Genomic DNA, 22,224 nt, shown 5'->3' on the forward strand with positions numbered 1-22,224 from the left:
TAAATATGAAGTATTATTATCTTCTGAGGCACTTAACTGTAAGTTTGGCCATTGTTGTATCTTGCTTTAAAGTGTTTCCTAATTGTTTCATGTGCTAACCACAGGCTATTAAGGCAGAAGTCACGTGGTATTTCTTTTGTATCCTCACAGTCCCTACTAGTACTTAGCTACAGTTAATACTCAATTCCAATGAAATGAATTAATAAAAATAATGTCTCTCTTAACCACAGAGCTCCTTGTTGGGCCAAGTAAGGTCAAATTGTTAAACACATAAGAAATCGTTGGTTAGTACATATGACTGGAAATGAAACCTTGAAAGTAGAATACACTGAAGCATATATTCAGTGGAATTCAACCATTTACTTCCATTTCACTCCTAAAGCTATGCTTCGGCAATTGAATTTCCTAAATCAGATTCAGTGTTTCACGATTGTATTGTTTGCTTCATTTTCAGAATGTTGTCTAAGGTCAAAGGTTCAGATACCGCAGCGCTCAGATTTGGTAGTTTTGATTTTTGTGTGCTTCCTTCCTGATTCAGCAGTGGAGCGTGCATCCTCTGTCCTGCTTCCTTTGGCCCGATTTATGGACCTTTTGGTGTAACAGGCTACAGCTCGGAACAAAATCATGGCAAGTTTTAGTTCGCAGTTAGGTAAGAGCAGTTTGCTAAAAAAATAAAATAAAATAATAAAAAAGCATGGAGCAGCTCCAGTTCCAGATGCCTGGAGTTGTAACTATAGAAGATTGACAGATTGACTTGATTGACGCTGGCCTTTCCTCCCAGTTCTGTCCTGTGCGTAGAATGAGTCTTGCCAGTCTACTTCAAAAGGATAACGGAAGAATAAGCCACGTGAAATAAGGCGAGGTAAGAATAAGTGAAAATGTGATGTTATCATTACTAGTGCTTTGGACTCGGTGTGTGTCGTTAGGGACCATGAATGATCTGGCCTGACCCCTCTCTGGGAGCTCATCTGACTTGCCGTGGGCGCCAACGGGCCGGGGACTGAGATGTCCATTAAATCCCGGGACAGGCACTAACGTCTAGACTGCTGTGCCTATCTCTGCACTGTGAGGTGGGGAAGGGGTTGCCGGGATCTTCGCGTTAGGGCCGGGCTCTACAGTCTCCATAGTAACAGCGAGGGAGGCCAGGAAAGCCACTCTCTTCCGCCCTACAACCCGCCCTCAGGCTAGACTGACCAATGGTCCCACGGGTTACCTAAGGGATGGTGTGATTGACAATGGGTGCGGCGTCCGCGGAGCCAGGACTGCTTCTATCCAATCGGGCTTGAGGCCCAGGACTGACTGGTCCCGACCAATCGGAGGGCGTAATGAGATACAATGTACCCACCCACCACGCTCCACGCTGCCTGGAGCCTCGGCGGGCGTGGGCAAATGAGAGGGGCGTTGAAAGAGCGACGCTGATTAGTGAATCTAGGACCGCCTGGATGAAAGCCCACTTGTGATTCGTCCTGAGCAGACCAAAACCCCCGTGGGCTGGAGCCCTCGGAACTGCGAGGTGTGAGTAGGGGGTCTGGGAGGGGACGCGAGGGAGGGCGGAGGTGAGTGGGACCGCATGCGAAGAGGATGGTGAATGAGAGAATGGCTGAGGCTGGGGCCGAGGGGGCTGGAAGAGGCGGGGCGGGAGGCGGGGCGCTGACCCCGCAGACCACCCTTACCTCCCATTCGGACCCTAGGTCCGGCGGCCAGTAAATAGTAAATTGCTGGCAAAGAAGGGAGCAATGTTTTATTGTTCATGCTTCTAAGAAAGTGAAATATCAGCTCCTGATTCAGTACCTTATGACCCAAACCTTAATCTCCGTCCCAAGTACCAGGGGATAGCGGGCGAACATTGTGAAGGTGACACCCGTTGGGGGGGGGGGGGGGGGCAGGTGAGACCCGTGCAATGTTCTGCTGCCAGGTTTAATCAGCACAGGCCGGGAGAGAGGCCCGAGTCCCACTGTGTCGCGGGGCCTGGGCCTGGGTGATTTGATGACGGACGGGCGCATCCTGGCACAGCCACATGCCAGCACAGCCCAGGAAAAGGGGGGGAGAAGGACGTGGTCAGCATCCATTGATTCCTCTTTTGTATCATTTCGTTAAGAGATGATACCACACCGATGGCATTTAGGTAGCTTGGCAATTGATTATTTCCCAACTTGCGTTTTACTTAATTTTACAAAGGTAGAGGCATCATTTAATATTTTGAAATTCAAACCATAGTGAAGTGTTTCAAATAGAAAAGTAAAGTGTGGAAATCACTTCCCCTCTCTGCCCGCCCCCCTGCCCCCCAATTATTTTTCAAGGTTTGGAACAGCTGTAAAGGAAAATGAAAAGGAATTTCCCAGAAGTCACTTCACTCTTCTAACCCACTGTTTTCTGCTGCCTTCATGGGCTTGAGTCTGTGAAAATCCTGTCGTGGGTGAGATAACTATCCCCCACCACAGCTGCACTAGTGCCAGGTTACTCTACGTGAAATCCACCTTTATACTGGATGGTAAGTCATCACGTAATGGCCATTTTTATTGTGACACATGATCCACTGGTGAGTAGTGAATTTTGAATCCAGTAGGCTACTTACATGCACAGGGGTCATTCACCTTCACGAATGCCACTATCAGTTTTCTCTGCGAGCTGGGTGAAAGGTGTATAGAGCCAACTGTGAAATGAAGGAAGAATGCACTACAAAAAAAGTTTTAGGTAAATTCTTTCCAAAGAAAGACCTCACAGGATGAACACAGAAGGGACAAATCGGTACTATAGTTATTCTTCTCAGCTACTGAACTGGATGTTCAAATTTAGGCAGATTATTTTATTCCAACTGCAATCTACCTGCTTTAAATGCCACAGACGGTCAGTTAATGGACTTATTCTGAAAACCGGCTTGGCTAGGCCATCAGTTCTCAAAGAAGGTTTGAAAAAGCCCTGGATATTAAATAAAAACACTGTTGTTTTTATTTTTTAATCAAATTTTACTCAATGATTTAGCTATTCCAGTATGGGAAATAATCACGAATATTATTCACATTAAAATCACAACTGAACAACATAAAATGACTAGATTGTTCACTCCTTCCCCACAGCCCAGTATAGTATATCCAGCCCTTTCTTTTCACTCTTACTGAGAAAATGTATGGTTTGGTTATAAAGTGATGAACTTCATTCTTATAAGAGCTTGGGGATATTACTTTAAAGCCATACCATATACTGAACCCAATGTCTCATGAATTTTTAAGCTTCTGTGGGGGATTGATGGGCAATATTTCTAACAATCCCAGCTTAAACTACCATTTGCCCTGTATTCTAGGTGTTAGAGTTAGTCCAAGTCTTACAAGTTATTTGTGTAATATCCAAAACAGCAGCAATTACACTTGTTAAGGGTAGTGCCATCAGCTCAGTCAACCACGTAGGAAACCTGTGTTGTTTCTAATGCCTTCTCCCTAGAGACCTTTCCGTCTCTACAGCTAAGACAGAGTTCAGACCCTCAACATCTCTTATCTGGAGAATTGCAATAGCATTCTGATTGGTCACCAATCTCTGTTCTCTGATCTCAATTCATATGCACCTTGAAACTAGTTACCTTTTTAAAAATTACGAATTACCTGAAAATTTTCAAAAACTATTACACTGGGTAGTACCGTGTTTCCCCGAAAATAAGACGAGGTCTTATATTAATTTTTGCTCCAAAAGACGCATTAGGGCTTATGTTCAGGGTACGTCATCCTGAAAAATCATGCTAGGGCTTATTTTCCAGTTAGGTCTTATTTTCGGGGAAATACGGTATAACAAATACTTATGCCCTACCAACTAGATTAGCAAACATTAACATTTTGGCACATCTGCTTAAGTTTTTTTTTTTTTTTTAATAAAACATCACAGATTTAGTTCAGATCCCTTTTGTTCTCTTTCCTGGCCCCATTCCCCTTCCTTTCCCCCTCTCCAGAGGCAGACACTCTTCTGAAATTGTTATATATCATTTATGCCCATGTTTTTATACTTTTACTGTATATATGTACTTCATAAACAATATATATTGCTATTTAGATTTTTTCTATTTTAAAAATAGAAGTATATTTTGGGCTTCCTTTTGCACCTTGCTTTTGTCACTTAACATTATTTCTAAGGTATATTTATATCAATACAGATAGATCAAATTCATTCATTTTAGGTGTTCATTATGAGTATATAATATCGTATCCATTCTCTCCTTGATGGACATTTAGGTTTTTTCAGATGTTTTGCTATTATAAAGGAACATCCTTGTACATGTCTCTTTGTGCAAGAGTTTTTCTAGAACAGTGGTTCTCCAAGGGGGTTCTACTGCCACTTGGTCATTTTGGAATTCTTGAGAGCATATTTGGTTGTTGTGATTTTGGAGGCACCACTGGGGTTCACAGAGTAGGGCTGGGGATGCTAGATGTTCTGCAATCACAGTGAAGAATTATCCTGTATCCTGTACAACTTTTGAATGTCCCACAGGATACTCATTTATAATCTGAGCCTAGAATCTAACTTTATTTTTTGTATAAACATAATGTATTTTTTGGCACAGTTTAATATAGTAAAATTTCCAGGAATGCAACTCTAATGTAAATCAAGGGGAAATTATACTTATTTGTGGTTTGGAACTTGAACAAGAGTTGTACTTCACTCTAGAAAAACCTCGTAACTGAAGTCAGCCCAGCTCGTGGTATTTGAGTTGCCACACAACACACCTGCATTGGCCTGCATTTGTAGCTTTTGCATTCATGGTGATTCTAAGTTTAGGTGCAAGCATCTGACTGCTGTACTTCGTTATGTATTCTAGTGTAGTCAGCCTGAACATTTGTATATTTAAACATATGCTGTTTTATTATGAATCCCTTTACATTTAAAACGGGCTTCTGTGTATGATATAAGTAGAGATGTAATTTTATTATTTTCTGATTTGGATAATCATTTGCTCCAACACTACCTATGAAATCCATTGAGTTGTAAAGCCAGCTCTGTTCTGTACAAAGCCCTCATAAATGCATGGATCTGTTTCTGGGTTCCCTATTTTATTCCACTGGTCCATGTGTCTTTATGCCATTATCACACTGTTTTAATTACCTTGGTTTTATAATGTGTCTTGTAGCAGTTGGTAACAAGGAAGGCAAGTTTCCATCCTCATTCTTAAAATTGTTTTTGCTATTCTTGGGCTTTTGCTTTTCCATATGAATTTAGGATCAGTTTTCAAGTTCCACACAAAAAAAAAATTATTTTGAGATTTTTGGTTAGAATTGCATTGAATTGATAGATTTAGGAAAATTAAAATCTATTAAGGTTGAATCATCCCATCCAGGAACATGGGTTATTTCTCTATTCAGGTCTTTTATTTTTCTATTAGGTCTTTTTAAAAAAAAGAACTTTGAATAAAGTTTCACAATTTTTGCTATAAAAATCTTACCCATCTTTTGTTAGATTTAGTCCTACTTATACATATATACATATTCATACACATGTCTTTTTATTATGAAAGTTTCAAATATATTCAAAGTGTAGAAAATAGTACAGCAAACACTCATGTACTCCTCACTCAGTTTCAACATTTAACTCAAGACCAGTCTTGTTTCATATTAGCTCCCTTCACCTCATCTCCCCCAGATAATTTGAAGTTCCTAGACATCATTTTCTGTTATCTGTGTTGTGTGTGTGTGTGTGATGTATATCATAAATAATCTTTTAGCCCTATAACCACAATTCCATCACGTTTTTTTAAAAAACCACATTTTTCACTTAAAAAAAATAAATAGTAATTCCCTAATATCATCAAATACCAGATACTGTACTGTTCAGATTTTCCCAGTCATCTCATAAAAGGTTTTTTACAATTGGTTTGTTTGAATCAGGCCCCAAACAAAGTCTATATATTACATTTGGCTGATAGGTCTCTTCGGACACTTCCTTTAAAGTAAACTTTTTAATATAAACTTTTTAGTGAAATGTAACACACATACAGAAAAGTATATAAATCAGGCATGTATAGTTAGATACAATTTAACAAAAATAACAAAGCCATGTAACCAACACCCAGATCCAGAAACAAAATTTCATGAGCACCCCAGAATCCTCTTCATGCCCTCTCCACTCACTACTTCCTGCAAGGTAACCATGCTCCTGACTTCTAATCCCAAAATTAGTTTGACCTGTTTTTGAAGATTAGATACATGGAATTACACAGAATGGCTTTTTTCAGTCAGTGTTTGTGAAACTCATCCACATGCCTGGGTAGTGGTTTGTTCATTCTCATTGCTTTATGCTGTTCCATTGTATGAATGAATGAATGCTCGTATGTATAATACCACACTTTATCCATTCAATTGATGAATATTTGGGTAGTTTCTGTGTTTGGCTATTTCAAATAGGGCTGCATTGAACTTTTGTACATGTGCTGGTGCACTTATATGTGCATTTCTGTTGGGAACCCCCCTAGGAAGAGACGAGCTGGGTCTAGGGCACATGTCTGTTCAGCTTTATCAGATACCACCACATCGTCTCCAAAGCCTCCAACACTTCACCTCACCAGCCGTGTGTGGGTTACCTCCCACCTCTGGCAACACTTGGTGTTATCTGTCGTTCTCATTTTAGACCTTCTGGTGGGTACCTAGAGGTACCACAATTTTATTTCCATTCGTAATTTCCTGATGACTAATGAAGTTGAGCACCTTTTCACATTTATTGGCCATTTGTACATCCTTTTGTCAAATGTTTATTCTTATTTCTTTATCTGCTTGATCCCTCAGTGTCTGAGAGAGGTATATTAAAATCTCCCACTAAATTTGTGGGTTTGTCCATTTATTGCAGTGTTTCTTTCAATTTTGGCTTTATATATTTTGAGGCTTTGGTTTAGGTTCATATTTGTTTTGAGTTGTACCTTTTTGTTAAATTATTCCTTTTGTGACTGTCTCTATTAATATTTTTCAAAGCTTTACACTCTGTTTTGCTTGATACTAATACTGCTTCCCCAGCTTATTTTTTATTTTGTTTTGCTTCTTTTGTAATTGTGGTAATATGCACATTAAATTTACCATCTTTGGTGTTTACCTATGTGATTTTTAAACATTCGTATTTAGTTTAACAAAGCCTACAGGTAATCGTTAACTCGCACCTGCTCCACAGCAAAATGATAACCGAAGTTAATAACGATTTAACTTGAAACTGCCCTTTCTCATCCTCCATGTAACTATGAACAAGTATTTTAGTTCTTCCTTGTTTTTAACTCTTCAAAAAATTAGTCCTTGTTTATCATTACAAGAAGCTTTGCTGTCAGTATTCCCCAGGAGTTTTTCTCACATTCTTCCTTACATTTCATGCCTTCTTCCTTGGTTCATTTTCCTTCTTGCCAAAGTATGAGGTGAACTGCATTTCAGTCTTTGTAAGTTTGCAAACATCTCTTACACTCTTGTGGGAGCCTTCGTGCTAACCTTGGTCGCACGCCTGCTGGAGGGTCTCTGTCTGTCCCTGCTGGGATCCTTGGGGCTTCTCACTTCTAACCCAGTTTTCATGGTACTCTTACTGCTCGGGATTCCATGCCATATCTGTACTGTGATTTGAATCCCACACCTGCAGGCAATGTAGGTTTGGGATTCAGATTTCTCTTGGGTTATTCTTTTTTCACCCATGGCTTGAGGTACAGCCAGCTTCCTTCCAGCTAAGTCAGCAGCAAGTTTTTTAGTCCCTATTTCAAAGATAGGTGAGCCCTTTCAGGGTCTACTTTTATGTCTTCTTCTCAGCTGTAGTTCTCTGGATTGTGGGTGTGAGACCTCACCTGTCCAGGAGGGACCGTTCCTAAAGGCCACATCCAGTTTCAGTAGCCCTCGGACATTTGGGCTCAGTCTGCTCAGCACTCAGGCTTTGAGTTACATTGTTGTTGATAGCACTTGAGTTTTTCTTTTTTATTTATTTTTTTTCACTGTTATTTATTTTTTTAAATTTATTGGGGTGACAATTGTTAGTGAAATTATATAGATTTCAGGTGTACAATTCTGTATTACATCATCTATAAATCCCATTGTGTGTTCACCACCCAGAGTCAGTTCTCCTGCCATCACCATATATTTGATCCCCCTTACCCTCATCTCCCACCCCCCACCCCCCATACCCTCTGGTAACCACTAAACACTATTGTCTGTGTCTATGAGTTTCTGTTTCTCATTTGTTTGTCTTGTTCTTTTGTTGTTTTTGGTTTATATACCACATATCATTGAAATCACATGGTTCTCTGCTTTTTCTGTCTGACTTATTTCGCTTAGTATTATACTATCAAGATCCATCCATGTTGTCACAAATGTTCCTATATCATCTTTTCTTACCCCCGAATACTATTCCATTGTGTATATAAACCACAACTTCTTTATCCATTCATCTATTGAAGGACATTTTGGTTGTTTCCATATCTTGGCCACCGTAAACAAAGCTGCAATGAACATTGGAGCACACGTGTCTTTATATATAAATGTTTTCAGATTTTTTGGGTAGATACCCAGAAGAGGGATTGCTGGGTCATATGGTAATTCTATTTGTAATTTTTTGAGGAACCTCCACACTGCCTTCCATAACGGCTGCACCAGTCTGCATTCCCACCAGCAGTGTATGAGGGTTCCTTTTTCTCCACAGCCTCTCCAACACTTGTTACTATTTGTCTTCTTGATTACAGCCATTCTGACTGGGGTGAGGTGACATCTCATTGTGGTTTTTATTTGCATTTCTCTGATGATTAGTGATGTTGAGCATTTTTTCATATATCTATTTGCCATTTGTATGTCCTCTTTGGAGAAATGTCTCTTCAGGTCGTCTGCCCATTTTTCAATTGGGTTGTTTGTTTTTTTGTTGTTGAGTTTCGTGAGTTCCTTGTATATTTTGGATATTAGCCCCTTATTGGAGGCACTGTTTGCAAAAATCTTCTCCCATTCAGTTGGTTGCCTCTTTATTTTGTCGATGGTTTCTTTTGCTGTGCAGAAGCTTTTAAGTTTCATATAGTCCCATTCATTTATTTTAGCTTTTACTTCCCTTGCCTTTGGAGTCAAATTCATAAAATGCTCTTTGAACCCAAGGTCCCTAAGTTTAGTACCTATGTTTTCTTCTATGCAGTTTATTGTGTCAGGTCTTACGCTTAAGTCTTTGATCCATTTTGAATTAACTTTGGTACATGGTGACAAATAGCAGTCCAGTTTCATTCTTTTGCACGTGGCTTTCCAATTCTCCCAGCACCATTTATTGAAGAGGCTGTCTTTGCTCCATTGTATGTTTTTGGCTTCTTTGTCAAAAATTATCTGTCCATATTTATGTGGTTTTATTTCTGGGTTCTCAATTCTATTCCATTGGTCTGTGTGTCTGTTTTTCTGCCAATACCATGCTGTTTTGATTATTGTAGCCCTGTAGTACAAGCTAAAGTCAAGGAGTGTGATACCTCCAATATTGTTCTTTTTTCTTAAGATTACTTTGGCTGTTCGGGGTCTTTTGTGGTTCCAAACAAATCTGATGATTTTTTGTTCTATTTCTTTAAAAAATGCCATTGGGATTTTGATGGGGATTGCATTAAATCTGTATATTGCTTTGGGTAATATGGCCATTTTAACTATGTTGATTCTTCCAATCCACAAGCACGGAATGTCTTTCCATTTCTTTGTGTCTTCTTCAATTTCTTTCAAAAATGTCTTATAGTTTTCACCATATAGGTCCTTCACATCCTTGGTTAAGTTTATTCTTAGGTATTTTATTCTTTTTGCTACAATTGCAAAAGGAATTGTTTTTTCTATTTCTGTTTCTGAGATTTCATTGTTAGTATATAGGAATGCAGTGGACTTTTGTACATTGATTTTGCAGCCAGCAACTTTACTGTATTCGTTGATTGTTTCTAATAGCTTTTTGGTGGAGTCTTTAGGGTTTTCTATATATAGCATCATGTCATCTGCAAAGAGTGACAGTTTAATTTCTTCATTCCCAATTTGTATGCCTTTTATTTATTTCTCTTGCCTGATTTCTCTGGCCAGGACTTCCAACACTATGTTGAAAAGCAGGGGTGATAGGGGACAGTCCTGTAGTGTTCCTGAATGTAGAGCAAAGGGCTTCAGTTTTTCACCATTAATTATGAGATTAGCTGAGGGTTTGTAATATATGGCCTTTATTATGTTAAGGTATTTTCCTTTTATACCTATTTTATTAAGTGTTTTAATCATAAATGGATGTTGTATCTTGTCAAATGCTTTTTCTGCATCAATTGATACAATCATACGATTTTTGTCCTTTATTTTGTTTATGTGATGTATCACATTGATGCATTTGCGGATGTTGAACCATCCTTGTACCCCGGGGATGAACCCCACTTGGTTGTGATGAATAATCTTTTTAATGTGTTGTTGTATTCTATTTGATAGAATTTTGTTTAGGATTTTTGCATCTGTATTCATCAGAGATATTGGTCTGTAGTTTTCTTTTGTGTTGTCCTTACTAAGTTTTGGAATCAGGGTAATGGCCTCATAAAATGAGTTAGGGAGTACTGTCTCTTCTTCAATTTTTTGGAAGAGTTTGAGCAGGATTGGTATTACATCCTCTTTGAAGGTTTGGTAGAATTCACTAGTGAAGCCATCAGGTCCTGGACTTTTGCTTTTGGGAAGGTTTTGGATGACTGATTCAATTTCGTTACTGGTGATTGGTCTGTTTAGATTTTCCAGTTCTTCATGGTTCAGCCTAGGATGGCTATATATATGTTTCTAAGAACTTGTCCATTTTCTCTAGGTTATTGAATTTGGTGGCATATAGTCCTTCATGGTATTCTTGGATGATCCTTTGTATGTCTGTGGCATCTGTGATAACTTCCTCTTTTTCACTTCTGATTTTGTTAATTAGTGTCTTCTCTTTTTATCTTAGTGAGTCTAGCAAAGGGTTTGTCAATTTTATTAATCTTGTCAAAGAACCAGCTCTTTGTCACATTAATTTTTTCTATTGTCTTTTTGTTCTCTGTTTCATTTAGTTCTGCTCTGGTTTTTGTTATTTCCTTTCTTCTGCTGACCTTGGGTTTCATTTGTTCTTCTTTTTCTAATTTTTAAGGTGTAACGTGAGGTTACTTATTTGGGATTTTTCTTGTTTCTTGAGATAGGCCTGTAATGAGATAAATTTCCCTCTTAAAACTGCTTTCGCTGCATCCCAAAAATTTTGGTAGGATGTATTTTCACTGTCATTTGTTTCTATGTATCTTTTGATCTCTCCTCTAATTTCTTCTTTGACCCGGTCGTTCTTTAAAAGTATGTTGTTTAATCTCCATGTATTTGTGTTTTTTCCTGCTTTCTTTTTGCAGTTGATATCCAATTTCAAAGCCTTGTGATCAGAGAATATGCTTGGTATGATTTCAATCTTCTTAAATTTGCTGAGGCTGATTTTATGTCCCAATATGTGGTCTATCCTTGAGAATGTTCCATGTACATTAGAACTATCCATAGCTGTCAATGATGTATTTAAGTCCCCTAGTATAATTGCGTTTTGGTCAATTTCTCCCTTTAATTCTGTTAGTAGTTGCTTGGTATATTTCGGTGCTCCCTGACTGGGGGCATAAATATGGATGACTGTTATGTCTTCTTGTTGTATAGTCCCCTTTACCATTATGAAATGTCCATCTCTGTCTCTTGTTACCTTTTTCACCCTGAAGTCTGTTTCATCTGATATCAGTATGGCTACACCTGATTTTCTCTGGATACCATTTGCTTAGAGTGTCAATTTCCACCCTTTCACTTTGAGTCTATGCTTGTCCTTGTAGCTGAGATGTGTCTAGTTTTTTGATCCAATCTGCTACTCTGTGCCTTTTTATTGGTGAGTTCAGTCCATTTACCTTTAGGGTGATTATTGATATGTGAGGATTTCCTATCATTCTATCTTTAGTTTTCTGGTAAGGCTGTGTCTCCATTGTTTCTTTGCGTTTTTGTTGTTGTCTATTATTTCTGTGTGGTGGTATTCTGTGATGTTTCCCTCTGTTTCTTTTGTTATTACAGTATGTATATTTCAGTTCTGGATTTTTTTTTTAGTGGTTACCCTTAAGTTTATGTAAAAGAAAGTTTGATATTTAGAGTATTCCATTTTCTTCAGCACGCTTACTTTCTCTATTCCCATATTCCAGTTCAGGCCTTTACTGTCCCCCTTTTTATGTTCGGTTGCCACAGATTGTCCCTGTTGATGGTGGTCGAATAGCCTCCTTTAGTATTTCTTGTAGTGCAGGTCGTGTATTAGAAAATTCCCTCAGCTTCTGTATGTCTGGAAAGGTCTTTATTCCTCCTTCATATCTAAAGGATATCTTTGCTGGATATATTATTCTTGGCTCATAATTTCTCTCTTTCAATAGTTTGAATATTTGGTTCCACTCCCTCCTGGCTTGTAGATTTTCTGCCGAAAAATCTGATGATAATCTAATGGGCTTTCCTTTGTAAGTTACCGTCTTCTTTTTCCTGGCTGCCTTGAGGATTCTTTCTTTGTCGTTGATTTTAGACAGCTTCAATATAATGTGCCTTGGAGAAGGCCTGTTGGGATTGAAGTAATTAGGTGTTCTATTTGCTTCTTGGATTCGAGGATCCAGTTCTGTCCACAAGTTTGGGAAGTTCTCATCGACAATTTGTTTGAATATATTCTCTGTTCCCTTCTCCTTCTGGTATGCCCATTATTCTTATATGGCTCTTTCTGATGGAGTCAGAAAGTTCTTGTAGAGTTCTTTCATTTCTTTTAAGTCTCAAGTCTCTTTCTTCTTCCATCCGTGTAATTTCCAGGTTTCTATCTTCGATGTCACTGATTCTTTCCTCCATCTGGTCAACTCTACTACCAAGCTGGCTATTTCATTCTTAATTTCTTCTATTGAGTTTTTAATCTCCAGAAATTCTATTTGGTTCTTTTTTAAAATTTCAGTCTCTTTCGTAAAATGTTCATGTTGTTCTTTGATTGTGTTTCTGAGTTCAGTAAACTCCCTTTCTGTGTTTTCTTGCATCTTGTTGAGTTTTTTCAGAACCGCTATCTTGAGTTCTCTGTCATCTAAGTCACATATTTCCATATCTTTAAGTTCCTTTTCTGGAGACTTTTCACTTTCTTTCTGAGGTGTCTTGTTGCCTTGGTTATTCATGGCAATTACTGATTTAGTATTTCTCTTCCTAGACATCTACAGGAGTGGCTTCTGCAACAGGTTGATAGGAAGTGGTCTTTCTTTCATTTTCCAGTACTTGTTGGTAGAATGTTTTATTTTCTCTCTGACTGCAGCCTTTTTTCCTTCACACACAGTAGTGCTATGTTTTCTCTGCACTATTCCAGCTTCTCACACAATGGGGGGATTCCCTGGGAGATGGGCTTCTCCTCTGTTAATAGTTTGCCTGGATCATAGGGCGCAGTGTCTGTGTGGGTATGCGGAGAGCTTTTGAAGTTCCAAAGCTCTTCCTGCCCCAGATTCAGAGCCCGTATGTTTCAGCAGTTCTGTTTACTCCTGCAGGGATCCACCCAGATAGGTGGGGCTAAGGGCAGGGTGAGTTGTGAGAGGTGGCCCAGAGCAATGGCAGCGACCACCACCACAGCCGGTCCTGCTTCCACAGCTCCCTCCCCTTTGCCGGAACTAGTTGGGCTGCGAATCTGTGTCTGCGGTCCATAGTTCTCAGAACAGCAAATATTCTGTTCTTTTGATCTGACACCACTACTGCTCCGCTTCTAGCACCGGGCAGGTGGGGCGGGTTGAGCTCTGGGAGGGTAGGGAGGGGGCGGCTAGTCTCAGTGCCTAAGACTTCCGTTCTCTGCTCGGCAGTGAGGGCTCAAACCACCGTTTTCAGCCTTCTTCCCTCGGTCTTTTCTCCAAGGTCACTGCCGTGAGCGTTGGGTTCAGCCATGTTATATGCTGCCCCCTCAGCCCTGTTGGCCATAAGCAGAGCCCTAGCAGTCTGAGTTCTTCCATCTCCCACAGCTGCAGTAGTTCCAGGAAGCAGTGAGCTCAGAGCATGGAGCGAGGTCTGCGTCCTGCGCCCGTGCGGCTCCATCTCCACATTTCTCCCTTCCCTCCTCCCCCCCCCTTGCCATTCACCCAGCTTTAGGTGAATTTAGTAGTGGACCTCTTCGTCTTGCCTGTCTGCTGTGCAGGGAGTCCTTTGTGGAGTTATTGTTGTTCGATTAGTTGTAAATTCCAGGGGAGCTTTACAGAGGCTCACCTCACGCCGCCATTTTGATGACATCTGCTGTGTTTTTCTTTATTGCCTTTGAGCTCCACTAGGTTTTAAATTCCTTTTGTCCTATTTCATTAAGCATTTTTCTGTCTACTGTTGTGTGAGGTACTTCCCTTGCTAGCTCTGTCCAGCATGTTGACCTGAATGGTCATCTTTCTGAAACTACCTGTGGTCCTGCCCCTCCTTCACTTGATTTTTGTGGACTTGGTAGCATTGCTTCATTTATTTATCCAACAAATATTTATTGATTATAATCTCTGATAATACTGTAGTGAGCAAGCTAAAGTCTCTGTCCTCATGGAGTTTTCTATTCTACTTGGAGAGACAGAAGATGAACTTGTAAACAGTGCATAAAAATGTGAACTAGTTTGTGAGATGTGCTCTGATGGAATCAGAGTGTTGGAGAGTAAGTAATTGTTCGGGGGGGTTACTTTAGCTATGGCAGTCAGGGAAGATCTCTCTATAGAGGCTGCATTTAAAGCCGAGATCAGAAGGATGAGGAGAGGCCAGCCCTGCAGATAGTGGAAGGCTTGGTTAGGGTCAGGAGTTAATTCCAAGTAGTGGAAACAACAAGAACAAGGACCCAGACAGAGGCAGGGAATCACTTGGCATGTTAGAGTTACTGAGGCGACACCTGTGTGCTCTCATGAGGGGAGAGTGTGCCCCAGTGAGGTTAGAGATGCAAGCGGGAGCCACCGAGCTTGCTTCATCTGCCCTCCTCTCTCTGCCCGCCCTTCCCTTCACTCTGTCATCTTGCCGCATTCTTTCTTCCCCGAATGGTCCCATGCAAAGTTGCCTCCTCACTGTCTCAGTTCACACTGCTCTTTGTTTTTCTACATTTCAGAATGTAATATGGATAGTTGTTTACATAACAGTGTTCTCCAATAGGCCATAAGCTTCTGTCAGAGGATATGTCTTATTTTTGATCCCAGCTCATAGCACTATGCTGTACATGGTAGGCACATAAAAACCATGATTGAATAATTTTTCTTTTTTAGCAGTTCCTGCGGAGGGCTTCCTTTCTAATACTTTTTAAATAACTTCTCATAGATAATTTTTGTGGTGTTTAAACCACTATGGTGAAGAAAACCATCAACCTGAGGAAGAATGTGTTTGCTTAAGACTTGTTTCTGGTACTGCAAGGGAAAATCAGGATGTCCTATAATGTAATATTACACTATAATGGGTCAAATGGAGCCCCCCACCCCCCAATATGTCCACATCCTAATGCCCAAAACCTGTGAATGTGACCTTATTTGGAAACAAAAAGTCTTTTCAGATGTAATTAAGTTAAGGATGTTGAGATGAGATCATACCAGATTATTTGGACCCTAAATTCAATGACAAGTGTCCTCATAAAAGACAGAAGAGGAGAAGCCATGTGAATATGGAGGCAGAGATTGAAGGGATGCGGCACAAGCCAAGGAATGCCAGGAGCCACCAGAATCTGGGAGAGGCAGGATGGATCCTCCTGTGGCCTGGAGAACACTTGATTTCAGACTTCTGGCTCCAGAACTGTGAGAGAACCGTGGCTTGCTGTTGCCGTAAGCCCCCCAGTTTAACACATGTCCCTCCCATTATACCTCAGTTACCTCTTCTGTAACATGGATATAAGAATACCTACCTCAGAAGCTTATCGACATGATTAAATGAGATCTATCTGTAAGGTGCTTAGCTCTTAGTGACTGTTCAAAAATAGTGATGGCTCCCCTCCTTCCCCCCCTCTTCTTCTTCTTTAAGGACTTAGGAGTTTGCTTGCTTTTATGAATAAAAACTCAACGATAGAGTGGGACATTCTGTCTTGTGATTGCCTGGTGAGTCAAAGCTCATAGCAGGGACCTAACCTGAGAGCTCCAACTTCCACCTGAGCCCATGTGGTACTCTGGGGCCCTGGGGCCTTTTATGACCCTCCAGTTGGTGTTTGTATCAAGGAAGGGTTCAGCTTCCTGCTGCCAGTTGGGGGAAGACAAATGAACTCAGATACCTAATTTGGAATGATCCACCCGGAGCAGAAAGCAACCTCTCAGTCCTCTCCAGAAAGGGAAGGTTGGTTGTAAATGTGTGATTCCTATTAAGGCCTCTGAGACTGGACATTGCCAAAGACCGGACACACCAATCATGAGAAATTCCCCATACTGAGGCCGGGCTTGCTGTGTTTGTCTGAACGCCTTGCACTCCGGGAGCTGGGAAGCGCCTCGCCCTGCCCCGCGGCCCAGGGCTGAGTGCAAGGCTCATTGTCCCTCTCCCCACAGATGGCTGGTACTGTGCTCGGAGTGGGGGCTGGTGTGTTCCTCTTAGCCCTGCTGTGGGCGCTGGTGCTGCTGCTGTGCGTGCTGTTGTCCAGAGCCGCCGGGGTAGCCAGGTGAGGCATTCTCTCCCGCCGGGGTCCCTGCTAAAGCAATTAGAAGCGAAATTGCTGATGCTCTTTACACATTTCGAATTCAGAAGATCCTTGTTGTATTGGCACTTTGAGTGAGTTGCATTTTAACTGCTTATCATAAGCACAAACCGTGTTATTAGCTCTGAAGTAGAGGTGGGAGGAGATGGGAAGTGGTATTTTTCAGTTCTTATTGTAGAGGAGATGGGGGGCTGGGACATGAGACAAAAAGAAAATCTGTTTCCACTGCCTATTGAATTTCTTGGGGTTGTACGTGTGTGAGTTTCTTAACTGTTCAGACTTACGGCAGATGCATAGTCCAGTCCCTAAGGCTTCAGACTTGGGCCCAGACCCTGAAGTCACGCAGGATGGTGACCTGGCTCTCCATCAGGGCCGACTTCAGAAAAGAGTCAGGACATAGCTGCCTGGAGCAGCGGTACAGAGTTGTACTCTCCAGCCACATAGTGTCACACGAAGCAGTGTGTTACATAACCACGTAACATACTAAAGCGTACTGCTCTAAAAACAAACACAGAAGTGGGGGTGAGGGAGGGCCTGCTTTGGTTTTTCATCATTGTGACTGCGCAGAGGCAAAAATGAAAACGACCAATTCCCATTCTTAGGAATTCGGAATGGCCAGGCATAAGCAGGAATGTAGCCAGCTGGTACCTGTCTACCCTGTTTCCCCGAAAATAAGACCTAGGCAGACAATTGGCTCTACTGCGTCTTTTGGAACAAAAATTAATATAAGACCTGGTCTTATGTTAGATAAGATGCGGTCTTATTTTACTATAAAATGTTCATTTTTGCTCCAAAAGATGCATTAGAGCTGATTGTCCAGCTAGGTCTTATTTTCAGGGAAACATGGCAGGAGGAAGGGTTTGGGATAAAAGGGAAAACATTTCTAAATTCATGGGGCAGTGTGGACAGCAGGTCTCTGGGCTCTGTCAATGGGCTGAAACATAGCAGACGAGCCCCAGGGAAGAGCCCATCCAGGCCTGACTGACTAGAGAGGAAACTAAACAGTGCTTTCACACTCTTTGTCTCTTGACCCCAGATTCTCTGTCATGTTTGTGTTCCTCGGTGCTCTAATCATCACGTCAGTTCTGCTGCTCTTCCCCCGAGCCAGTGAAAGCCCAGCCCCAGAGGTCGAAGTGAAGGTAAAACTGTTGGTTTCATTTTGCCTCCTGAGTTGTAACTCGTGTTTGTCTTGCTCTTAACCTCACTCCTGCCCTGTGGTGTCCCTGATGTTAGGTTGGCTGACCAGTGTTGGAAGATTTGTAAAGTTAAAACAAGGATGGGGAAAGTTCAGGAGGAGGTTTGCATTCCCCACCCCATCACCCAGGAAGAGAATCTCATTCTGACTCCCGTCTGCATCAAGTTGAACGAGCAGTGTGTCCAAAAGCCATCTTATACGTACAATGGGGCAGAGACAGGGAAAATGGGTTAAGAATAGGAATAGACCTGGTCCCGATGTCAAAGCGTGCCCATTCCTGGTGGCCTGGGCTCAGAAGCTCGGAGCCTGGACCTGTAGTTCTGCAGTGCCCTCAGGTGCTGAGGGGCATGCTTTTCTACCTCCGTGTGAATTTTCCCATGTCTGATATGAAGAGAATACTTTTCATAGAGAAGAGCAGTGAGGAAAGGTGAACCGTTTTTCGTTTTTTGTTTTTGAAAGCAGAAGCTGTACAGGTAGATGAGGTCAGTATTCACAGTCTTAGGGGATGTGTCCTCACTTCTGGACACATCTGCCAGCACCCACCTCTCTGGATGGATTTTTTTTAAATCATCTTTCTCATAGTCCATCTCTGGACACCCCACCGTTCTGGTTCATTCCTGGGTGGGGCTCTGGCTTTACCATGCATGGCATGGATCCCTATGAGCTGGATAATGGGATTGACTTCTTGTGCCCCGTTACTTCTTCTGTCAGCTTCTTTCCTCTCAAACCTCTCCTTTAACTTTTTAAGTAGGAATGGTGATAATAAAAAAGCTAACACTTTTAAGGGCCAACCACGTGCACGATCCTGTGCTAAGCATACCGTTTGTTATCTCATTAAAATCTCGAGATGACCCTAAGTAGTATGAAGTAGGCACTGTTACCCCCATTTTGTAGGCAAGGACACTGAGGCTGTAAGAGGTTAAAGTAACTTGCCCAAGGTCATACATTTGTATACCGTGTTTCCCCCAAAATAAGACCCAGCCAGGCAATCAGCTCTAAAGCGTCTTTTGGAGCAAAAATTAACATAAGACCTGGTCTTATATTACATCATGTTAGATAACACCCGGTCTTATAGTAAAATAAAAATAAGACCGGGTCTTGTATTAATTTTTGCTCCAAAGGATGCCTTAGAGCTGATTGTCCGGCTAGGTCTTATTTTTGGGGAAACACGGTAGAAAGAGTCAGAGCAAGGATTGAAGCTGAGCTCTGTCTTCAAAACATTCATTGTTAGGGATTCAATGGAGTATTAGGGGCCATCACAGAGAGTTCATAAGTAACTGTTTCGACACTAGACAGCAGGACACAAAATTATATTACTCCTGAACTAAAATCCGCACATATTTCCACCTCTGTCTAGGACTAATCGTGGCAAAAGGGAGGAAATTTGTTCTGAAGGCTCCCGGGGAAATAATAGCACACAATGTAAGGAATTATTTCCATCCATGCCAGGTTCTCTTGTCAGCGTTTGGAAACCACTGTCAGTGTGAGTACCGTGTGAGCTAGGGCCAGGCTCCCACCTCTGCTTCCCTGTCTCAAAGCGGGAGAGCGATGAAGGCCGCTGTGTCTTTCGATTGCTGCAGATATAAATGTTGAGAGAAGGGCACAGAGCAAACACTATCCTGAAATCAATCCCTCTAGCCTCTGTCATGAGTTTCAGACCCAGGAGAGAAGAATGGGGCTTGAGCAAAAGAGGTTCGTCAGCATGGCCAGCAGGATCGGAGTTCTCATTTTCAGGTTTGAGAACCAGCCCCTGCAGCAGCCTGGCTCAATACCTATCAATAATACATGACCTGGGCTTTCTGCACCCAAGGCCTGCTAATTGGCTAATTAAAAAGGGAAACGTGTCGAACGAGCAAACATGTAGCCCGCGAGAGACTTGTTCAGTACTGGAGCCAAGGTCAAAGTTATGTTAAAGCTGTCTGATCAAACTGACCTTAGCTGTAAGTTGGCTATGGGGGTATCTCTGGAGCAGCCCTTTCTTCGTGGTGTCTTTGGGTCTCAGCGATAGTAGCAGTGCTTGAGCTTGACAGGGGCTTGCTGTGTCACCCTCGTATTAGTTTCCTACTGCCGCTGTAACAAATTACCACAAACTAAGTGGCTAACAACACAAATTTATTATCTTACAGTTCTGTGAGTTAGAAGTCAAAATCTGTCTCACTTGGCTAAAACCAAGGGGCTGGCAGGGCTGTATTCCTTTCCAGAAATTCTAGGGACGCATCTGTTTTCCTGCCCTTTCTAGTTTCTAGGGCTGCCCTTGGCTGGGGGCCCCCTTGCTCCATCTTCAGAGCCTGCAAGGTAACATTTCTCTGACTCCGCTTCTCTTTTCCACTTTTAAGGACACTAATTACATTGGGCCCACCTGGGTTCCATAATCCAGGCTAATCTCCCTATTTTAAGGTCAGCTAATTAGCCAGCTCAGCTCTATTTACAACCTTAATTCTGTTTTGCCATGTAATCTAAGATCGCCACTATTTCTGGAGATTAAAATGTGGGCATTCTCATGCCATTATTCTGTCTACAAGAATCTCCTGTCAAGTATTTTGGATTCTCTTCTAGGTGTAGGATTTTCAAAGCTTCTGGAGCCTGTGAAGTCACCCAGTCACTTGGTTTGTGTAGTTGGTCTATTAGATCGGTAGATTAAATTGCTTTTTTTCTGCCCAAGTTTAAGCACCACCATTTGGATCTAGGGGGTGTAGAGCTCTGGCAGTGGACAGTAGACAAGTGGGTAGAGCCAACGCTAATTATAGGTTTTTGTTGGCAAAGACTCATAGCTTTAGGGCCTCAAATATGACTGTTTGCCCGGCAGCCCAGTGCATGATCTGGGGTACGTTATCTGTTGTCTTATTTAGTATCTCAGGTAAATGGCCGTTGTTCCTAACCCTTGGAATGCTGGGTTATGAATGTTAGGGTTCAGAAGCTTTCTGATGAAAGTTTTAAAGAGTGACCCTCCAGCATTGGCAATGGAATGATGATTTTGGGGTTTGGATCTTGGGTACATAGGGGTTTATTATACTATTGTATTTTTATGTATGTTTAAAATTCTCCATAATAAAAAGTTAACACAACGAAAATGAGCCTTTCTAAGCCCAAGCAAGTTTCTCACAAATGCTTTCAGATAACGTAACACATGATCCCAGAACATAAAAGAACCGACCCAGGATGTTCAAAGTGTTTATAAACCTCCTAAATCGAGCCGTTTGTTTCCTGTACTTCATTAATCCTTTCTTTATCTTGTAACTCCAGCTCAGGAAGTTAAGAAAAGGTTATTTCTTAACCACTTACAAAGGAGACTCAGGGCAAGATGTTACTAGAAGTTACAAATATGAACAGACTCTGGGCCCATTCATCAAAGATTTCAGAGGAGCATAGCCAGGGTGCTGAAAGGATCGTAATTTCATCTGTGATGTTTCTTTCTCCAGATTGTGGATGCCCTTTTCATTGGCCGCTATGTTCTGCTGGCCTTCCTCACGGCTGTCTTCCTCGGGGCTCTCTTCTTGGTTCTAACTCATCATTTGCTGGAGCCAGTCTATGCCAAACCCCTGAGGTCCTGCTGAGCCCTCCTGGTGAAACCCAAGACCCGGTTCTCTCCGTCGCTTGGTGTCACTGGTGAGCAGAAAGACGCTGTTCAGAGCCTTGTTTTGACAGCTTTCATGCCTGGAGATCCGGTGAATATCCAGTCATCACTGAGACGAATCTCTTGAGTCCTGGTTTCCGGACACCCGGATGCAGAATTGTCTCTTTGGAGACAGATCTCACCAACTTGAGAGGGATATTGCTGTCTTCTTAATACCTGTCCCTTGGGTTCTCCATCTGTTTTGTAAGGGAAATAGTAATGGTAATCTGCTCAGAGTAGATTTTCAATCAAGACACCAGTAAGTGGATTTGGGGAAAAGACGCCTGTGGCTTCTGCTATCCAGCAAATGGAAAAATTTGATCCTTTTGATAATACATAGAAAATTCTTAGTCATGAGGTTGGGCTCATTTGGAAAGGACAGACACTCAACACTCAAAAGGTTATTTTAATGTGATGATTTAGAAGCCTTACCGAGGTATTGGTTATTGACCATTCTGTGCATATCATGCCACAGAAGTCACTACAGGTGGTGATATCACTGCCCTCTGCTCTAATAAAGCAATGCACACCAACCAGAGGCCTGGCTCTTGCTTCAAATTCTTGGCCACAGCTTCCTGAATCTATTTCTGTATTTCAGATTGACTTAGGGGTTAGAGGAAGGGTGTGGAAGTGTTGACTGTTTGTCTTGCTGCTGTGTATCTCTGGATTCTGTTTCTTCCAGGATTTGGTGGCCTCTGTTTGCCTTATTTAACTACCATAAGAGTCCATTTGGGGTTATTGTTACCTATTTCATCTTTGCAGCCCTTTCTCCAAAGCTGGTGAGGAATGTGTATTCCCAGGATTAGATACAACTTTATACCTGTCTGAG

General features: G+C 41.7%; 1 protein-coding gene across 2 annotated transcripts; it reads left to right on the plus strand.

The window, feature by feature from the left end:
• Nucleotides 1-1,353: 1,353 nt before the first annotated feature.
• TMEM218 (transmembrane protein 218) lies at nt 1,354-21,933 on the plus strand. Of its 2 annotated transcripts, XM_019710534.3 has the most exons (5): nt 1,355-1,515; nt 2,301-2,491; nt 16,442-16,551; nt 17,624-17,726; nt 21,202-21,933. In XM_019710534.3, exons 2-5 carry the CDS (start codon nt 2,489-2,491, stop codon nt 21,334-21,336), a joined length of 351 nt encoding a protein of 116 aa, XP_019566093.3. In that variant the 5' UTR covers nt 1,355-1,515; nt 2,301-2,488; the 3' UTR covers nt 21,337-21,933. The 2 variants fall into 2 exon arrangements, with proteins under 2 accessions (XP_019566094.3, XP_019566093.3); XM_019710535.3 differs by lacking the exon at nt 2,301-2,491 and having other exon boundaries at nt 1,354-1,515.
• The last annotated feature ends 291 nt before the right edge of the window (nt 21,934-22,224 follow it).

Source organism: Rhinolophus sinicus, chromosome 9 (genome assembly GCF_057876585.1).
Source record: "Rhinolophus sinicus isolate RSI-liver-muscle chromosome 9, RSI-T2T, whole genome shotgun sequence".
Lineage (NCBI taxonomy): Eukaryota > Metazoa > Chordata > Mammalia > Chiroptera > Rhinolophidae > Rhinolophus > Rhinolophus sinicus.